The following is a 19,218-nucleotide window of genomic DNA, read 5'->3' on the forward strand; positions in this document are numbered from 1 at the left end:
TCACTTTCCTAGTTCCTCATTCTGTATCCTGTTATTTTCAGGTATTTCAGACTGAACAAAAAGCATCTTTTCAGGCTGGAAATGGACTGTAGTTTTCAGGTTAGATATACCAGTAGCATAAAATTTGGTCAGTGGTGAACTATACTCATCTGTGTGCATTATTAAAAATATCTAGATTGCAACATGTTTATATTCATGAATGGACTTACATGTATTATAGGGATTTTATGTAGATAATTCACAGTATGATTGCTTAAAACTCTTTCAAAAATTTACTGTTATTTAACCCACTTCCTTTTTTATGTTTATCCTCCTTCATAATTAGAGTACCTCCCCTGGTTTATCTCAATAGGATCAATTGTACCTGCCATTGTATTGCTTCCCTACCATGCTTTCTTGTTTCTACAGTTATTCCATGATGAATATTCACAAACCAACATTTGGAGCTAGATGCCACAGAGTAAAGAATGAAAGATATTTGTCTTCTGGATATGGGTTACCTAAATTATATTTTTTACTTACATCTATTTATGTGTATGATATTTATTGTGTTAAACATATTTATGAGTTTCCATTTCCTACCTACTGTGAACAGAATAGCAATGAAGGTGGCTGAGCAAGTATTTATAGAGTGGGATGTCGAGTTGTTTTTACGTATGTCAAGGAAAAGAGAGCGGAGTCAGGCAGCAGATTTATTTTTTCTATTTAGAAAATTCTCCACTCTGATTTCTGGAATGGCTCAACCTGTTTAAAAGACACCCCACCCTCTTTCCAGAGATCAATTTTCACGCCTGTTCTGTAGAAGAATCTCATATACCACCCAAAACCCTGTTATACTCCCCAAAATAACAAAGAGAACAAGTATTTAGTTCATGTACTATTTATATCAATTACTATCATATAATTACATTTTGAATATGTATATTGTCCACAAATTAATATGTAACATGCATAACTTACTAAAATTTGTTTTTAACAGCAGCTTCTATTCTGAAATAAAATGTCTGTGATTGGGAGACAAAGTGAGGGGCTCTTATATTTCTTTAAATACACATTTCAGAAAAAGTTACTTTAAAGTAGGTAAATGATTTAATTTTATTACACTAATGAGTTGTATTAGAAAACTAATACATGAAAATGACCACTTTTTTTGCTAGTTTTTGTTTTTCAAACATCTCAAAGAGTTTTTATCAGGTCTTAAGAGAATAATGTAGCACTTAGGAAAAAGATGCACCCCAACAGCCCTGCACTGGAGGCCAAGATGGAGAAGACCTCCACAGCCACCATGGCTTTGCCCTTGGTGCTCTGGTAGACAGGGATGAAGGTGACCCAGACACTAAGGAACACCAGCATGCTGAATGTCAGGAACTTGGCCTCATTGAATGTGTCAGGCAGGTTCCTCACTAGGAAAGCCACAGTGAAGCTCCCTAGGGCCAGGGTTCCTAAGTATGCCAGCACACAGTAGAAAGCAGTAGCTGAGCCCTTATTGCATAAAATGATGACATGAGCATGTTCAGAGTGTACATCTATGTCAATATAGGGAGGAGAGGTTCCCAGCCACACTCCAGAGAGAATAAGTTGAATCAGGACACAGATGGGGATGACAGCATTATAGATGCCTGAGACAAACAACCTTCTCATTGTTCTCCCAGATTTCATGATCCTAAAGGCCAGAATTACAGTTATAGTTTTTGCCAAAACAGTGGAAATAGCCAACGTGAATACAAGTGCAAATGTTATTTGTTGCAGTATGCAGGAGACAGTGTTTGGGCGTCCAATGAAGAAAAAGGAGCAGAAGAAGCAGAGGAGGATGGAGATGAGCAGGATATAGCTGAGAGTCTTGTTATTGGCCTTAACAATGGCTGATTCTCGGTGTTTAAGGAAGATCCCCAAAACTATAAATGTGCTGACAGAGAAGAACAGAGCTGTGCAGGCCAGAGCCATGCCCAGAGGATCCTCAAAGGATAGGAATGTCACTGCCTTGGGTAAACACTGGTTTCTCTCAGGGTTTGGATAGTCTTGACTTAGGCAAACACTGCACTCCTGCTGATCTGTGCGGAGTAAGTGAATCAACATTTCAGTTTATACATGTATTTATACATTGCACATTTAATTCATAAGAGTTCTTTTCAATAATTTGTATAGCCTGGCATATTCGGCTTCATGATAGTGCCAAAATCATGAACTCTTTGTGAATCCCAATCTATTGTTTTCCTTGATACTTAATAATAAGTTTTGTTTAAAGAATTTATTACTGTTTGTCTAAGGCATTTAAAGTGAAATCTATATTTCTCATATTCAGAAAAAGTAAGACTCTCAAGTAATCCTTCAGGTACTTTTTATTTTTTATTTATTTTTTTATTTTTTTTATCAGTTACATTTTATTAACTCTGTATCCCAGCCGTGTCCCGATCCCTCATTCCCTCCCAGTCCCTCCCTCCTTCCCTCATCTCCACCGTGCCCCTTTCCAAGTCCACTGATAGGGGGGACCTCCTCCCCATTCATATGATCCTGTTTTATCAGGTATCTTCAGGACTGGCTGCAAAGCCCTCCTCTGTGGCCTAACAAGACTGCTCCTCCCTTCGGGGGTGGGGAGACCAAAGAGCCAGTCATTGAGTTCCTGTTAGAAATAGTCCTTGTTCCCCTCACTTTGGGAAACCAATTGGTTACTGAGCTACCACAGGCTACATCTGAGTGGAGGTTCTAGGTTATATCCATACATGGTCCTTGGTTGAATGATTTAAATTACTAAGTATAGTATTTTGATCATATCAGTGTATCCAAATACACTTCCCTGATTACACCATCATGGGTTCTTCTCATTTTGCTTGTTACTCACAGTTTCAGTAGATATTTATTACCCTGCTTCTACATATTTTCCCAAGGTACCATGTGAAGAAATTAGATCCCACATCCATGGCCTATGAAACAATTCTGATTTGGTGGTAAGCATACAACACTTGCATCAACAAATTGCAGCTCTAAGCTCAGATCAACCAGTACCTATCTCAGCTGTAGAAGTTGCAAATGCATTTCTACATTCTTTGGCATTCTTTGACTCAGTACAGGACTCTTGGTCTTTTCATTATAATTCCAGAGTAATCCTAGGAATTATTCTAATTTCCACACTTGTTTTTCTGGTTATTTTCTGAAGACTAAAAAAAGCCCTATATGTCACACAAGAGGTCTATAAATATTGAAATCATTACATCAGAAAGGGGAAAATGGCACAGTAATATTCACTGGAGTTGGTGAAAGTCATTTACTTTGCTTGATGTAATGCCAGCAAAGCTGAGCAGATTGTTAAAATCACTGTTCTTCTAACTTTTTGGATATTTTTTGTGTGTGTCTCCTTAGTAGTGGCTTTCTGCGCTATGATTCCATTTGTTTTTTCTACAAAAATTTATGTCTGAGTCTTTTTATGAAAATCCAAAACTTAACTTTATGTGTACACTGTTTATAAATCTTCTTTCTGCCTGGGACATCATTAAGCACAGATAAGCATATTAGACATGAGACCATTATTTCAGAAGTTTTCTTGGGGTATCTTCCCCTAAACAGTATTTTGGTGCAGAGTAAACAAGGCATTGTGCAAACCCTGAGAGGCCAGGAGATTCAGTTATAGATTTAAGACTTCCTTTCATTATAGGTTTAGAGCTCCTTGAAAATGTAGTTTAAAGATCAGAGAGGATACACTCCTGATGGAATAAAACTCAGTAAATAGGACAGATTGACTAAAATAAACTTTTTCTACTTTATAGCATGATGATGATGCATATAGTAAAAGGAGTTATTTATTAGTATTTGCTATTCATACAAAGACCTGTTAAAGTATTTTCTGTTTTTCTGGACTGCACTCATACTACAAACACTGCCAGTCTAAAAGCAAACTGTCATACATTAAATATGTTTTCTTTGCAGGAGATATTTTTGATTCCTTAAAGTAGAGTCATGGGCTTATAATACTATCTTTTCTGTTTGTATTTTTTTAATTGTTGCTGAACTTGTAACCATGGAAAAAACTCAAACACCCACTCTGTACCACTTGTATAATCATTAGTCTGCGTTTGAACTGTGAAACTTGTATAAATACAGAAGGACCTTTTTGATAGTAAATCAGAGCTACAGAAATGTCTGAATTTTAAATGTCAACTGAGAGATTCCCCTGACCACTGCACCTGACTCACTCCCTTCACTTACTGACCCCTCATATAGTATATACTCTGTGGAACACCCTGCTTGCAAACATACTCCAATTCTCTTTTCCATGCTGAGGATGGCCTCACAGAAAGGTTCCTGGTACAGGATCACAGAGAATGAACTGCCTACAAGAAAGTATTCATGGGACAGATATGTGCTCTCTGCACATATGTAGTAGTTGTGCAACTTGGTCCTCATGTGGGACTTCTAAGAGCACATGTGTAACCATTGTGCAGATTGGTCTTCATGAGGGTACCTATCAGCAAGATCAAAGCTGTCTCTGACTCTTTTGCCTGCCATTGGATTCCTTTTCCATAATTAGACTGCCTTGTTTAGTCTCAATAGCAAAAGTTGTGCAGTCTTATTGCAACTTTATATGTCAAGGCTGGTTGATATCCAAGGAAGGCTCCTTTTTTTTGAAAAGAAAGAGAGGAAGGGAACATGGGTTGGCAGGTGAGGTGACAGAGAGGGACTAGGAGGAAAAGTGTGATTAGATGCTGCAGTAGTACATAAACAAATCAATTAATAATCCATTAAAAAGAAATAGTAAGATTGTAATAGAAATGAATGAAACAGAAACAAAGAAAATGCAAGTGTTAACTAAAGGAAGAGTTGGTTCATTCTGAAGATAAACAAAATTCACAGACCCTTGTCTCAAGTAAATCAAAGAAAGAAGTAGAGGACTCAAATTAGTAGAATCAGAAGTGACGGAAAAACATTGCTACAGAATCCAAAGATATTCAGAATATTCTAAAGGAACATTTAGAAAAATTATATAGCAGAGTGCTTAAAATGCACATGAAATGGGTAAGTTTTAGATTGGTCCAAGAAACCATGACTCAAACATGAATTCAACTTTTATTCAACATCCTAAATAGATCTAAAGAGACCCATGAGGAAATTCAAACGCTCATGAAAGCATCTTACCAAAAAAGAAATTAAGGAAGCTGAAAGATTACAAAAGGAGACTCTAATATGTTGGAGACCAGAGTGCACCATAACTGAAGGATAGAGGATCAGAGTCCCGAAGTCCATCGAGCAGGTCCAGGGGTAGCAAACTATGGGCAGCCTGCCCTTCCACATACTCCAGTGAGTTTGGACCCCCAGGGTCTCTCAGCTGTAGAAACCAGACCTCAGATCCTTCCTGCTCCCCTGAGATCAACATCAGGATTATTGGGACAGAATCCCAGCCATCAAGCCACATATTCTCTGGACACCTTGTGGACACCAGGAGAATAAGAGAAACACAGGGATCTCAGATCCAATATGGCAGAGCAGAGAGGAATCTTCATACAAGGAACACAGTTTTAGGCAGGCTTATAAGCTGCAGCCCAGCTTTCTTCTGATTAACCCCCACTCTTGTCACCTTGGCCTGGAGCCCTTTGGGGCACTTGCATATGCTCAGTGTTCATGACCAGCAGCAGCACCTGTACCCCAAACATCGGAGCTCCCACGCATGCACACTCCATGACCTTCAATTCACCTACTCCCATCTGTTTTTTTGCTCACTACCTGGCCTGTTCACTGCCCTTGAAGACACCGGCATCTGAATTGCCAGCACCCATTCTTGAGCCACTGCACATTCCTCATCTTCCTGAATGCTACACTAGACTCCAAAGACAAGCTGGTTCAGTCTTTGGTGCAGGTTCCAGGAACAAAACAGCTAAGGCTACAGACAACCACATGGCAAAAGTCTACAATAAAATAACAGTCAACAAAAATTAGGAGACCATGGCTCTAACCCCCCCAAAAAACAATGGATATACTAATGTAGCTGTAACACAAGAAAATGACCTTAAATCTATGCTTATTCAATTATTTGTGGCATGTGAAGAGGAAAACAACTAATCTCTCAAAGAAATACAGGCAAATACAACCAAACAGAGGCCATAATAGACAGGAAACCACAATCAAACATGTGAAGGAAATAAAACTTTTCATGGCCTTAGAAAACTAGAATTAATAAAGAAACCACAAACAAAGAAAACTGAGTATGGAACACTTAGAAAAGTGATCAAGTACCATGGAGATAAGCATCACCAACAGAATACAAGAAATTGGGGAGAGAATCTCAGGCATTGAAGATGTAGTTGAAGTAACTGATAAATCTCTCAAAGAAAAGAAAAAGTACAGTTTCTCGTGCAAAACATTCAGGACACCATGAAAAGATGAAACCTAAGAATAATAGCAATAAAATAAACAGATGATTCAAGGCTCCAAGGTCCAGTATCTATTTTCAATAAAATTGTGGAAGTTTCACCAACCTTAAGAAAGAGATAGCCTTAAACATAAAGGTGGCTTACAGAACACCACATATTCTAGACCAGATAAGAAAATACTTGTGCAACATAATAATCAAAACACTAAATCTACCCAATGAAAAAATAAATAAATAAAAGCAGCAAGGAAAAAGGCCAAATAAGATATAAAGGCAGACCTATCAGAATCATACCAGACTTCCCAACAGAGACTATGAAAGCCAGATGGGCTTCAGTGGATGTTATGCAGACACTAAGAGACCATAGATGACAGCAAAAGTGACCCAGCAAAAGTTACCGTCAACACAGATGGAGGAAACAAGATATTCCATGACAAAACTAAATTTAAACAATATCTTTGCAGCATCCAGATCTAGAGAAGCTACTAGAAGGAAAACTCCAACCAATGAGATAATCTAAACCCAAGAAGCACAGGATATAGATGACATCACAAAAAAATCAAGAGAACACAAGCACACAAACATACTATTAGCACCAACTCCACAGTAACAAGAACTAATATTAATTGGTTTTTAATATCTACCAACATCAATGGACTCAACAGTCCAAGAAAAAGACACATTCTAACAGTATGGTTATACAAACAGGATCCAACATTTTGCTGCAAACATGAAACACTTCAGCCATAAAGATAGACACTACCTTGGAATAAAGTGCTAGAAAAAGATTTTCCAATCAAATAGGCTGAAGGAGCAAGTGGCAGTAACATCCTAATATTTAATCAAATAGACTTTTAACCAATATTAATCAAAAAAGATTGGGAAGGATGCTTCATCTTCATCGAAAAAAATCCATTAGGACATCAATATCTTGAAAAACTATGCCCCAAATACAAGGACACCTGCACTGTAAAAGAAACATTCAAGCTGAAATCACACATCAGTCCCAACTTAGTAATAGTGGGAGACTTCCACCACACTCTCACCAATTGACATATCATTGGAACAGAAGCTAAATAGTGATAATGAAGAATACAGAGGTCAAAAATCAAATGGATCTAAGAGATTTCTACAAAAATTTTCACCTAGACACAAACAAATATGCTTTCTTCTCTGCACATCATGGATCCTTCTCCAAAATTGACCACAAAGTCAGGAACAAAGCGAGTCTCATCAGATACAAGAAGACTGACATAACCCCTTGTATCCAATTACACTGCCATGTTCTAGAGCTGGACCTCAGCTATGACAAAAAGAGCAAAACACCTGCACATATATCGAGCCTGAACAACTCTCTACTCAATGACAGGTGTGTCGTGGAAGAAATAAAGAAAGAAATTAAAGATGTTCAAGAATTAATTGAAAATGAAGGTGCAACATACCGAAACTCCTATGACAAAATGAAAGCCGTCCTAAGAGGAAAGTTCATAGTGTTCAGTGCCTTCATAAAGAAACTTGAGACATGTCATACAAGCAATTTAACGACACACCTGAAAGATCCAGAAAAAACAAAAAGATACAGACACACCCAAGAGGAGTAGATGGCTTTAAATAATCAAACTCAGTTCTGAAATCAATATACTAAAAACAAAGTGATTCAAAGAATCAACAAAACCATGAGTTGGTTCTTAGAGAAAATCAACAAAATAGACAATCTCTTAGCTAAAGTAACTAAAAGTTAGAAAGACACTATCGAAATGAACAACATAAAAAATGAAAACATGTATGTAAGGACACACATCAAGAAAATCAAAAGTCTTACTTCAAAAGTCTATATGTCATAAAATTTTTAAATCTATATGGAATGCACAATTTTCTTGATAGAGTCCACTTGCCAAAGTTAAATCAAGATCAGGTAAATAAATTAAATAGTCCTGTCTTTCCTAAGATAATAGAAGCTGTAATAAAAAAATCCCCATCAAAAAAGCCCGGGTCCAGATGGTTTCAGCACAGAATTCTACCAGACCTTCAAAGAAGAGGAAATACCAATATTCTTCAAACTATTCCACAAAATAGAAACAGAAGGAACATCACCAACCTCATTGTATGAGGCCACAGTCACATTGACCCTACAAAGAAATGAACCTCAGACCAATACTGCTTATGATCATTGGTGCAAAACTACTCAGTAAAATACTTGAAAACTGAATCCAAGAATACAACAAAAATATCATCCACCATAACCAAATAGGCTTCACCCAGACATGCTGGGGTGGTTCAGTTTACAGAAATTCATCAATGTAATCTACCATATAAACAAACTGAAGAGAAAAAAAAAAACAAAAAACAAAAAAAAAAAAAACAATGCATGATCATTTCCTTACATGCCAAAAAAGCATCTGACAAAATCCAACACCTATTATTCATGTTAAAAATTTAGGAGAGATCAGAAATAGAAGGCACATACCTAAGCATAGTAAAAACAATATACAACAAGCCTATAGCCAACATCAAACTAAACAGAGGAGAACTTAAATCTATCCCACTGAAATCAGGCACAAGGCATGACTGCCTGCTCTCTCCATATCTCTTCAACATAGTATGTGAAGTCATATATCACACTGCAAGGAATTTAACCTATGGTAGCACTAGATCTCAGAATATAAAGAATATTTATTTAATCTTTCAACATTTTATTGTTTTTAATAAAACATAAAAAGTTTTGTTTGTTATCCAGTTGTCTAAGGATTGGCCTTTTTGAATATGATAAAAAAATAGTAGATTCTCATCATTATATTAATGTATTTTCATTTTGACTTTATATTTTATTATAAAAATTTTCATTTTTAAAAAGAACATAATTATCTCACTATACCTCTTCTTGTTCTTTGCCTAGAACATCTTCTTGAGCCACTTTATATCTATTCTCTCTCAAATTCATGGCGTCTTATTTATTATATGTTTATTTGTGTGTGTGTTTGTTTGTATTAAAAATACAACCTGCACATGCCAGATGATATTACTTGTCTATGTTATCACACATTTGAACATAACCCTAAACAGGCAACCATATTTTTATTTACATCAACTTGCTTTTTCTACTCTTGTTGATACTGAAGATGACAAATGTAAGTGTTATAAATGCAATTCTATTTCTCATGCACTCAAGAAATAATCATACATGTACTTTTTCTGGAGTTATCTTCAGGCAAAAATCATTAGGTTTGTTTATTGCAGAAATAAAAATCAATTCTGGACAAGTGGAGATCTCACATTTAATGGGGAACCTATACCATGGAGATAGCCATGTCATGCACCAAAAGGCAGGTTTTTTTATTTTAGTAGTTTTCATCTGACACAATAACATGAGAATTGCCACTCAAATCTTCACACATTTTGTGGCATCAGCAGTGATTACTAATGGATTCAGGGATGAGGGAAAGAGACATGGAGAACAGCATTGCATTATGACACCATAGTTACTTAACTTTCCCCTTCTACATTCCCAAGCAGTTGAGGAAAAGTATTATTTTTCTACCTGTCTGGTTGGAAATGTGCCACTCTGGACAAAATACACAAGAAAAGTAGCAAATGGGTCTTTCTTCTTGTAGAACTTTCCAGAATCCTGGACCACAGCTCTGTGTACATACAGATTGAGGAGTCTGAAGGCAACACAGAAAAACTGGTCATAATATTGAACATTAATTTAAAATACTTTTGGCTAAGTAACTTAAATGCTCATACTCTAGGTAAAGTGTATGTATTTTTTGTGTGTTTAACTTTTTTATAATTTTTATTTTTTTATATTAATCACAAGCTCAGTATCCAAGTGGGTTACACTAGTAAAGGGAACAGCGACTATTTCTGACAAGAACTCAATGACTGGCTTTTTGACCTCCCCCTTCCCTCTGAGGGAGGAGCAGCCTTGGTAGGTAGATGAGGACATTGCAACCAGTCCTGAAGATACCTGATAATCTAAGGTCAGATGGAATTGGAAGAGGAATTCTCCTATCAGTGTACTTTGAAAGGGGCAAGGAGGATATGAGGGAGGAAGGGTGAGATTGAGAGGGAATGAGGGAGGGGTTACGACTGTGATACAAAGTAAATTGTATGTATTTATGGGGAACTCTGAGGTTATTATATGTGAGTGTAGAATGGAGATTTGAAGTTAGCTCACTTTCCATTATTAAGTGTTCAACAACCATTTATGGTGATCAAACTGTGACTCACTTCTGCCTCACCTTTGTGAAATGTATAAGGCATCCACATATTCTCTCCTCTGAGGCAACAAGTCAGAACTCATTTGGAAGGGTTGGATTGTCAGACAGAAACCCCATTTCTCTTGCCTTATATTACACAATGAAGTTTATAATTCTTTACAAATAATTCCCTTTATATTAAATGCTGAAAAATTTCCCAACCTGATTAAAGTTGCTTGGCCATTGAATCAGAACTTCATTGATGAAAAAGCCTTGGTCTTGTGGACTCTTGAAGACAAATTCTCCCACTTTAAGTATTAATAAATTTTGCTTACTATATGAAATAAACTTCTGTATATCATATGTTTCCATAATATTCTTTTTCTCATCAAAGCTTATTTCATCTCCGGCAGCATTTATCACTTTAATTTTCCTCAAAAATGGATGCAGCTGAAGAGAGACAAAATTAGATATGAGTGGCCTATACAGATTACTCATTGAACTCTAAGAGAAATTCATTTTCACTCCCTCTGACATGGGTTTCTTTTTGAAGGTGCTTAGTTTGTTTAGGTGTCTCTCCAATTATGTAGCAAGATTAATATTATTCCCCATGGAAGTAATGCTAGAGCTCCTAAACACAAGTAGAAATATCATCTATGAGTTAGAAGATAGTATAGTGTGTAGCATGTCCTTAGTTGGCAAAATGTGTCTTTCTCCAGCACCAGAAAAAAATATTTCCACTTAAAAGATGGAGATTTGAAGAGGATCCAAAATGATGGTGCCGAGTGTACATGGTTACTGAGTGCTAGGACTCTAGTGACTCCACAGCAAGTGAGAAGCTATGCTGTGGACCCCAAAATGCCAATGTCTATGCTTCCCAGCTTTAAGGTACACTAGAAGGAAAACCCCAAGCAAAGAAAGTTAACCACACCCAAGAAAACAAATAAAATATAAAAAAGCACCATTGCTGCAAAACCAAAAGGAGAGAAACACAGAAACTCACTACAACCATAAAAAACAAAATTACCAGCACTAGCAAACATTAGTTATTAATATCACTCAACATCAATGGATTCAATTCCTCAATAAAAAGACACTAACAGAATGGATATATAAATAGAATTGCTGCATACAAGAAACACATCTTAACAAAAAAGGAGGACATTACCTCAGAGTGAAGGGCTGGAAATAGCTTTTTCAAGGAAATGGACCCAAGAAGCAAATTGAAAGAAGCCATCCTAATATCTAATAAAATAAAATTTTAACTGAATTTATTCAAAAGATATGGGAAAGGATACATATCATAGTAAAAGGATACATATCATATCAAAAATCCACCAAGATGATGTCTCTATTCTGAGTATTTTGCTTCAAATACAAGGGCACCTACATTTGTAAAAGAAGCATTACTAAAGCTTAAATAATACACTAATATATCCACAGTAATAGTAGGAGACTTCAAAACCCCACACTAACCAAAAGACAAGTCATGAAAACAGAAACTAGATAGAGAAACAATTAAACTAACTGATGCTCAAATCAAATGGATCCAATAGATATCTACAGAATTTTCACCCAGACAAAAAGGGATATACCATCTTCTCAGCACCTCACAGAAACTTCTTCAAGATTGCCCATTGACTTGGTCAGAAAGCAAGCCTCAACAAGTATAAGAAATTTGTAATAACCCCTTGTATCTTATCAGACCACCATGGATTAAAGCTAGAGTTCAATAACAATGGAAACAATAGAAAACCTATAAAACTAACAGAAACTGAATGACTCAGTGGTCATTGGGTCAGAGAAAAAATAAAGAAAGAAAATATAGATCTTCTAGAATTCAGTGAAAATGAAGAGACAACATACCTAAACTTCTGGGACACAATGAAAGCAGTGCTAAGGAGAAGGAAGGTTCATAGCATTAAGTGCCTTTCTAAAAAGAATTAAGGAATTCTCATAGCAGCAATTTAAAAGTACATGTAAAAGCTCTAGAACAGACTGAAGTAAACACCTAAGAGGAGTAGACAGGAGGAAATAATCAAACTCATAGCTGAAGTTAGTGTCAAAGAAAAAAATGGGAACAATACAAAGAATCAATGAAACCAAGAGCTGTTTTTTTTTGAACATCAACAAGATAGACAAAGCTCTAGAGAAGCTGACAAAAAGGGAGAGAGATAGTATCCCAATAAACAAAATCAGTTATGAAAAGGGAGTGTAACTCCAGAGAATCATTAGGTCTTATTTCAAAAGACTGTATTCCACAAGTTTGGAAAATCAAAAGGAAATGGAAGATTTTCCTGATATATGTCACTTGCCAACATTAAATTAAGATAAGGTAAGCAGGTTAAACAGTCCTATAACCTCTAATAAAATAGAAGCTGTCATCAGAAGTCTCTCAACCAAAAAATCAAGAGCCAGATGGTTGTAACATGGAATTCTACCAGACTTCCAAAGAGGACCTCATTCCAACACTCCTGAAACTATTCCACAAAATATAACAGAAGGAATATTGCCAAATTCATTCTATGAGGCTACAGTTACTCTAATACCTTAAACCACAAAAGGACCCAACAAAAAAGAACATTTCAGAGCCATTTCCCTTACAGACTTAGATGGAAAAGTACTCAATAAAATACTAGAAAACCAATCCAGGAACACATCAAATACATCATCCACCATGATCAAGTAAGCATCATCGCAGGAATGTGGGGATGACTCAACATATTTAAATCCATCTCTGTAATTCAATGGAAGAAAAAAATAAACATGTTTATCTAATTAGATGTAAAAAACGCCTTTGATAAAATCAAGCACCACTTCATGATAAAAGTTCTGTAAAGAGCAGGACTACAAGGCCCATACATAGACATAATAAAGGTAATATATAGCAAGCAGCCAAAATCAAATTAAATGGGGAAAAATTCAAAGCAAATACACTAAAATCAGGGTCAAGACAAGGCTGCCCATTCTCTCTCTCTCTCTCTCTCTCTCTCTCTCTATATATATATATATATATATATATATATCTTCAAAGTAGTACTTGAAGTTCTATCTAGAAAAATAGTAAAACTAAAGGAGATCAGGGGGTCCAAATTGGAAAGGAAAAAGTAAAAACATCCCTATTTACAAATGATATACTATTATATATAAGTGACCCCAAAAATTCTACCAGAAAACTTATACAGCTGATAAACAACTTCAGAAAAGTGGCTGCTATAAAATTAACTCAAAAAATCAGTAATGGCCTGAATACAAATGAGAAATGGGCTGATAAAAAAATTGTGAAAATAGCATCCTTCAGAACAGCCAGAAATAATATCTTGGTGGAATTCTCCCCAAGCAAGAGAAAGACTTCTGTTACAGGAACTTCAAGTCTCTTAAAAAAGAAACTGAAAAGATATCAAAAGATGGAAAGAGCTCCCATGCTCATGGCTTGGTAAAATTAACAGAGTAAAAAGGACCGTATTAGCAAAAGCAATATACGTTATAATTCCTATCCAAATAACAACACAATTCATCACAGACCTTGAAAGAACAATTCTCAATATTATTTTGAACACCAAAAAATAATAACTCAGCATTTCTGTGCAATAAAAGAACTTCAGGCCACAGAGGAAGACAATGCAGTCAGTCTTGATGAGACCTGATGTACTAGGGACAAAGGGAAGGGAAGAATGACCCCCCCCAACAGTGGGCTTGAGGAGAGACATAAGAGGGGATGAGGGATGTAGGGTGGGATTGTGAGGGGATAAGGGAGGGGGCTACACCTGGGATACAAAGTGATTAAACTTTAATTAATTCAAAAATAACTAAATCAACAAACCTCTCTCCCCACACACAAATAAACAGATTGTTTGATCAATGGAATTGAATTGAAGACCCAGAAATAAACCCAGGCACCTATGGACACTTGATTTTTTTTTTTTTACAAAGAATTCAAAACCTCTAATGGAAAAAAAGAAGAGAGTATCTTTAACAAATATCTCTGATCCAGCTGATGCCTACATGTAGAAAAATATCAATAGTCCCATATTTATCAATCTACACAAAACTCAGTTCAAAGTGGATCAATGACCTTAACATAAAAGCAAACACTAAATCTATTAGAGGAGAAAATAGGGAAGATCCTTGAATTCATTGGCACAAGAGACAACTTCCTGAACAGCACACCAACACCCCACGAAGTAAGATTTACAATTGATACATGGGACCTCATGAAACTGAGAAGATTCTTTAAAGCAAAGGACCCTATTAATTTTATGATCTTTTGACATTAAATATAGATTGAATTTTATGTGAAATAGCAGCTTTGGATATGGTCATTATGTCTAAAGCTTATTTCAATTGGTATATTCCAAGAAAATATAAATTTTGATTACTGAACTTGCTATATTTTGACATTAATCACATATTTATATTTTAGAATTTCGTGTCAGGTTAGGAAACATTTGTTGAAACACATTCTAATTTAATGTCTTCAAATCTGTGCTTTGAGTTTCAAAATCATGTCAGATAGTTATAGACATATATAGATATCCTATGACAAACCCTTTTGCATTTTAATATATACTTTTAATTATAAGAAGAAAATGATCTCTTGGTTAACCACAGTAAATTGCTTACCAATAATATACGATCCTGGTGATTCCCTTGCTTATGAATGAGGCTTACCTGCCATGGTAGAATCTCACCCTTGTTTCTGTCATCCATAGGTCCCATTTCAGTTTTGGTCAACAGCATTTTATGGAGGGCATGGGCCACTGCATATACTGCATTCCATATGGAATAGCTGGGCTCAGAAGTAGTCATCACATCATTTATTTCATCCCCAGTCTTTAGGGAAATATTCGCTGGAGAGGGTTTAAATTTTTCACATAGAAAACCAAGAGGTGAACAATCAAAATTGTCAACCCAGAATTTAGAGAAGTAAGAATCTCCTGGGTACTGGGAGGGTGTAAGTGCCTCAAGAAAGTGCTTGAAGCCAGGGATACTTCTCCTCTTTGAAAATGAGAAACTTCCTCTGAAAATATATATCCAAAAATTCCTGTCATTGAATGTAGATTCTAAATATGTCAGGTGTTGCTTTGCCATGATCACACCTTTATTCTTAAAAAAAAAATTAATGTATGGGAGGGAGATCACCAAGTCATCCATATTATCATAGAATAAAATCACATTTACTTGTATATGTTGGTACAAGTTCAGCAATCCATAATCATAAAATATTCTAAATTTTGAGTTATCAGTTTTTCTGTAAAAGCCACACAGATATCTTCTGAAACAATCTTTACTGTTAGGTCTGAGAGAAACTCCCTTCCTCTCCCATCATCTGACACAAAGAGCCCCAGCCACCTCCAGCCAAAGTGGAGCAATAAAGAGATCAACACTTGGGTTAGAGCTCTGTCTTTAGGAGACAACTGATAAAGGGTTGGGAATGTATCTTTGTCACTTAGCATGGAATCAAAGGGACCATATGTGACCTGAAGAAGCAAAGGAAAAAAAAAGTGATTCTTGAGTTTCACATATTTGGAATCATAACCCGGAGGGAGGAAGTGAGTTCATTCTTTGCATATGAGAATCAAAGGACAGAATATTGGTGAGGAGCTGTCTTCTCTGAGATTAGCTTGTCTCTCTAATCACGTGATGGAATATGTTGTTTTTTTTTTTTCAAGTACCATGAGCTCCAACGTTACTAAGGTATCTGGAGTAAACAATATTCTGTTCACTGTCTTTGAAAGACCTGATAGATCTCCTTTGTTGCAATGACGATGCAACAGAGTATCTGATGTAGTGAAAGACTGCAGAAAGTACTACCAAGTACTTTCTGGTCATATAACAGCATATTTCTCAGAACCTTCAGCTTTAGAAAAGCAAATAGAAAAAGAGACTGACAAAATTTTTAGAGATTCAGTTACCTAAGTTAAAATGGTACAAGTTGTAAAGATCTAAAATCACATTTCCAGGAGTTATTGCATTATTCCTGTCTAATGATAGATTTGACTGAGGAAAAAAAAAAAGTCTCTGAAACAGATGTAAATTATTCTGTTTCATTTTTTGTTACATTAGGATAAAATACATTTATTAATTGTTAAACTGAGTGATAACAATCAGAGTTACACTGTGGTTTTATAATCTTCATTATTCCAGACCCTTGTGCTCACACAGTATTTTTCTCTGTTTGTAGTAATGGCGGCTGATGGATACCTTTCTTCAGTGTAGCCTGGAAAGAGTCAATTGTGGCAATCTATTTAAGTGGTTGGTCTCTGTGAATGCTGCGCTGAGATCTACTTTCCTGAATGAGATTGTTAATTCCTTGAAAGATTTTCATCCATGATGACATTGAAGATTGTTCTAAATTTAGTTACATGTCCCAGACTTTCTTTTTTCATACATCAGTATTGACAACTGTAGGAATTTTGAGACTGTTATATGCTTTCTTTGGTACTTAGGTATCTTTGTTGTACAATTTGGCTTATGATAAAATGCAGCCTTACTATCCACAGTACATCTTCCAGTGTTTGACAATAGAGTCATGGTTTCCACTAAGTGATCGGCTTAGAAATTTTCAAAATGTACTGAGCATGATTTTTATGACATTCTTTCTACTGTTAACCATTGCCATATCAAAGTAATTCATTCACTGCTCTTTTAAATCTGCTTATACTAAACATAAAACACTTCTCTGTTTTCTTTTGTTTTTGTCAGTTTTGACCTATGATTGTGCACCAAAATACTTTTCTAACTTACTTGTGGGACGTTTTAGAGCTCTAAAAGTGTTCCAATTGCAGCAGAAAATTCTGACATGGTTCCTGAAATGATTCCTAGAGCTTTGTGTTGTGTTTTGCATTCGTAGTTAGGAACATACTCAGTTCTTCCAGACATTGACATCAGAGGGCCTTCCAGGGTTTTTTTTTTTTTTTTTTTGTTAGAATTAAAGGCGTTGTAGACATGGAAATCCAAGGTCACAATGGGAAGCAGTTGTGAGTCCTTATTGATCTGATCAATGGCAAAGTATAAGGTCATCAAATATATAGATAGTTTCTCCATTTCGGTCTAAACCAGAAGAACAGAATGATGAGTGTCGTCAGCCCATTTTGTCAGAAACTCTTTATCAAATTCAGGAACCTAGAAGTGTTAAGCCTTGACTTTTACTGTGACATGTACAGCTTTTGTGAATAAGCCCCTGACGAATCAGGAACATCATGGAATGGCTCTTAAACTCTCAGAAATTGAACTATAACTAATAATGGTTTCCTTGCTGAAGATTTTGTGGATAAAGATTTTGTGTAACTTTTTTATGTCCTGTGACTGCTGAATATATAGGTGTTTATGATGTTTCTCTTCATGGAAACATTGGAATATAGAGGAGTCACTAAGGTGTTCACTGGGAATGTGAATAAGAGCTTCATGTCCTTTTGTTTTGCAATTATTCATTTTCATAGTCATTTACAAAAATTCTAACAACTTTATTTGTATGCACTCTTGGTGTTAAAGTGTTGCATGGCAGGGTGGATAGATATCCAGGCATCTAGGAACACTGACCCCTTTTTGTACAAAGAAGAGTATCAGTCTCAGTGCACACAGGAGGTCCTGGAACCATCTGTAGCTCTAGGTCATGAGATCCCTTTTGGAATTTAAGACCACCAGGCACACATTTTGTATTCACACAAGAAGGCAATCACTCAAGTACATGAAATAAAAATAAATAAACCTGTGTAAAATAGTGTTTTGAGACTTCAGAAATGACTGAGATGTTATGAGTACTTGCTGCACTGTGGAGGACTCTGATTCAGTCACAGTAGCCACATTTTGGATTTCCATACCATTTAACACCAGTTCTAGGGGTCCTCCTCTCCTCTCTGCACACACCAAGCATACCTGTGGTATACAAACAAACATGTAGGCAAAACACACACAAAAAAGCTCATAAACACAAAATAAAAATACAAAATAATTTTATAAAAATGTAAAAAGTAATAACGAAAGGAAAAGTGTTTCTATAAGTTTTCCATCTAAATTGCTGAGTAGAGTTTCCTGGGTAAGGTAAGGCAGTGAAATAAAAGAGTAACTTATCCTAGCATAAGAAAAAAAAAAGAGGAAAACACAAGTTCCATAAGGTAGTAAAAAATTACTAATTATAGAAGGAAATGGAATTTTGGTGCAGGTAGTTGGGCTGAACTGTCTCACTCATAGACGTCCATGTTTGGGGATGGGTCTTCATATGCTTCTTTCCAAACCCCTGGTAGGTGAGAGCTTGCCTGGCCCAATAGAGGCAGAGTAATAGAAATCATTAGCTTGAAGTCCACTGGTTTCTACTGAAGGAAAGATTATGCCTTCATTCCTGCCATCACCAAGTAGAAATTCATTTGGTTGCAATATATTAAACTGAGATCTATGGCTAGATGCTGTGAAGAGAATCTATTGTTCTAAACCATGCAATTAGCAACCATTGACAGAGGGAGGATTAGTCTTTCCCAGGAATTACTCAATATCAAATATTCAACTGTGCGAATGTGTACATGTATGAATGATAACTACTGGAAAGAGCTATGTCTCCAATGACTGGCTATAAAATCTTCATTGATGATTTTAACCTTTGGCTACCTGAGATCTGACTTTTGATCCTAGTCCCTTAGCTGGTATGCTTTGTCTGGCCTCAGT

General features: G+C 36.1%; 1 protein-coding gene across 4 annotated transcripts; it reads right to left on the minus strand.

Annotated features, from left to right (window-relative positions):
* Positions 1–864: 864 nt before the first annotated feature.
* On the minus strand, positions 865–18,547 carry LOC132650974 (vomeronasal type-2 receptor 116-like). 4 transcript variants are annotated; one of them, XM_060376288.1, is made up of 6 exons: positions 18,381–18,453; positions 17,305–17,610; positions 11,726–15,407; positions 10,780–11,007; positions 9,897–10,020; positions 865–2,051 (listed from the first exon to the last, which is right to left on the minus strand). In XM_060376288.1, exons 3-6 carry the CDS (start codon positions 11,792–11,794, stop codon positions 1,198–1,200), a joined length of 1,275 nt encoding a protein of 424 aa, XP_060232271.1. In that variant the 5' UTR covers positions 11,795–15,407; positions 17,305–17,610; positions 18,381–18,453; the 3' UTR covers positions 865–1,197. The 4 variants fall into 4 exon arrangements, with proteins under 4 accessions (XP_060232271.1, XP_060232270.1, XP_060232273.1 ...); XM_060376287.1 differs by having other exon boundaries at positions 17,305–18,547; XM_060376290.1 differs by lacking the exons at positions 17,305–17,610; positions 18,381–18,453 and having other exon boundaries at positions 10,893–11,007; positions 11,726–11,750.
* Positions 18,548–19,218: the final 671 nt, after the last annotated feature.

The sequence above is a fragment of the Meriones unguiculatus genome (genome assembly GCF_030254825.1).
Source record: "Meriones unguiculatus strain TT.TT164.6M chromosome 13 unlocalized genomic scaffold, Bangor_MerUng_6.1 Chr13_unordered_Scaffold_37, whole genome shotgun sequence".
In the NCBI taxonomy this organism is placed as follows: domain Eukaryota; kingdom Metazoa; phylum Chordata; class Mammalia; order Rodentia; family Muridae; genus Meriones; species Meriones unguiculatus.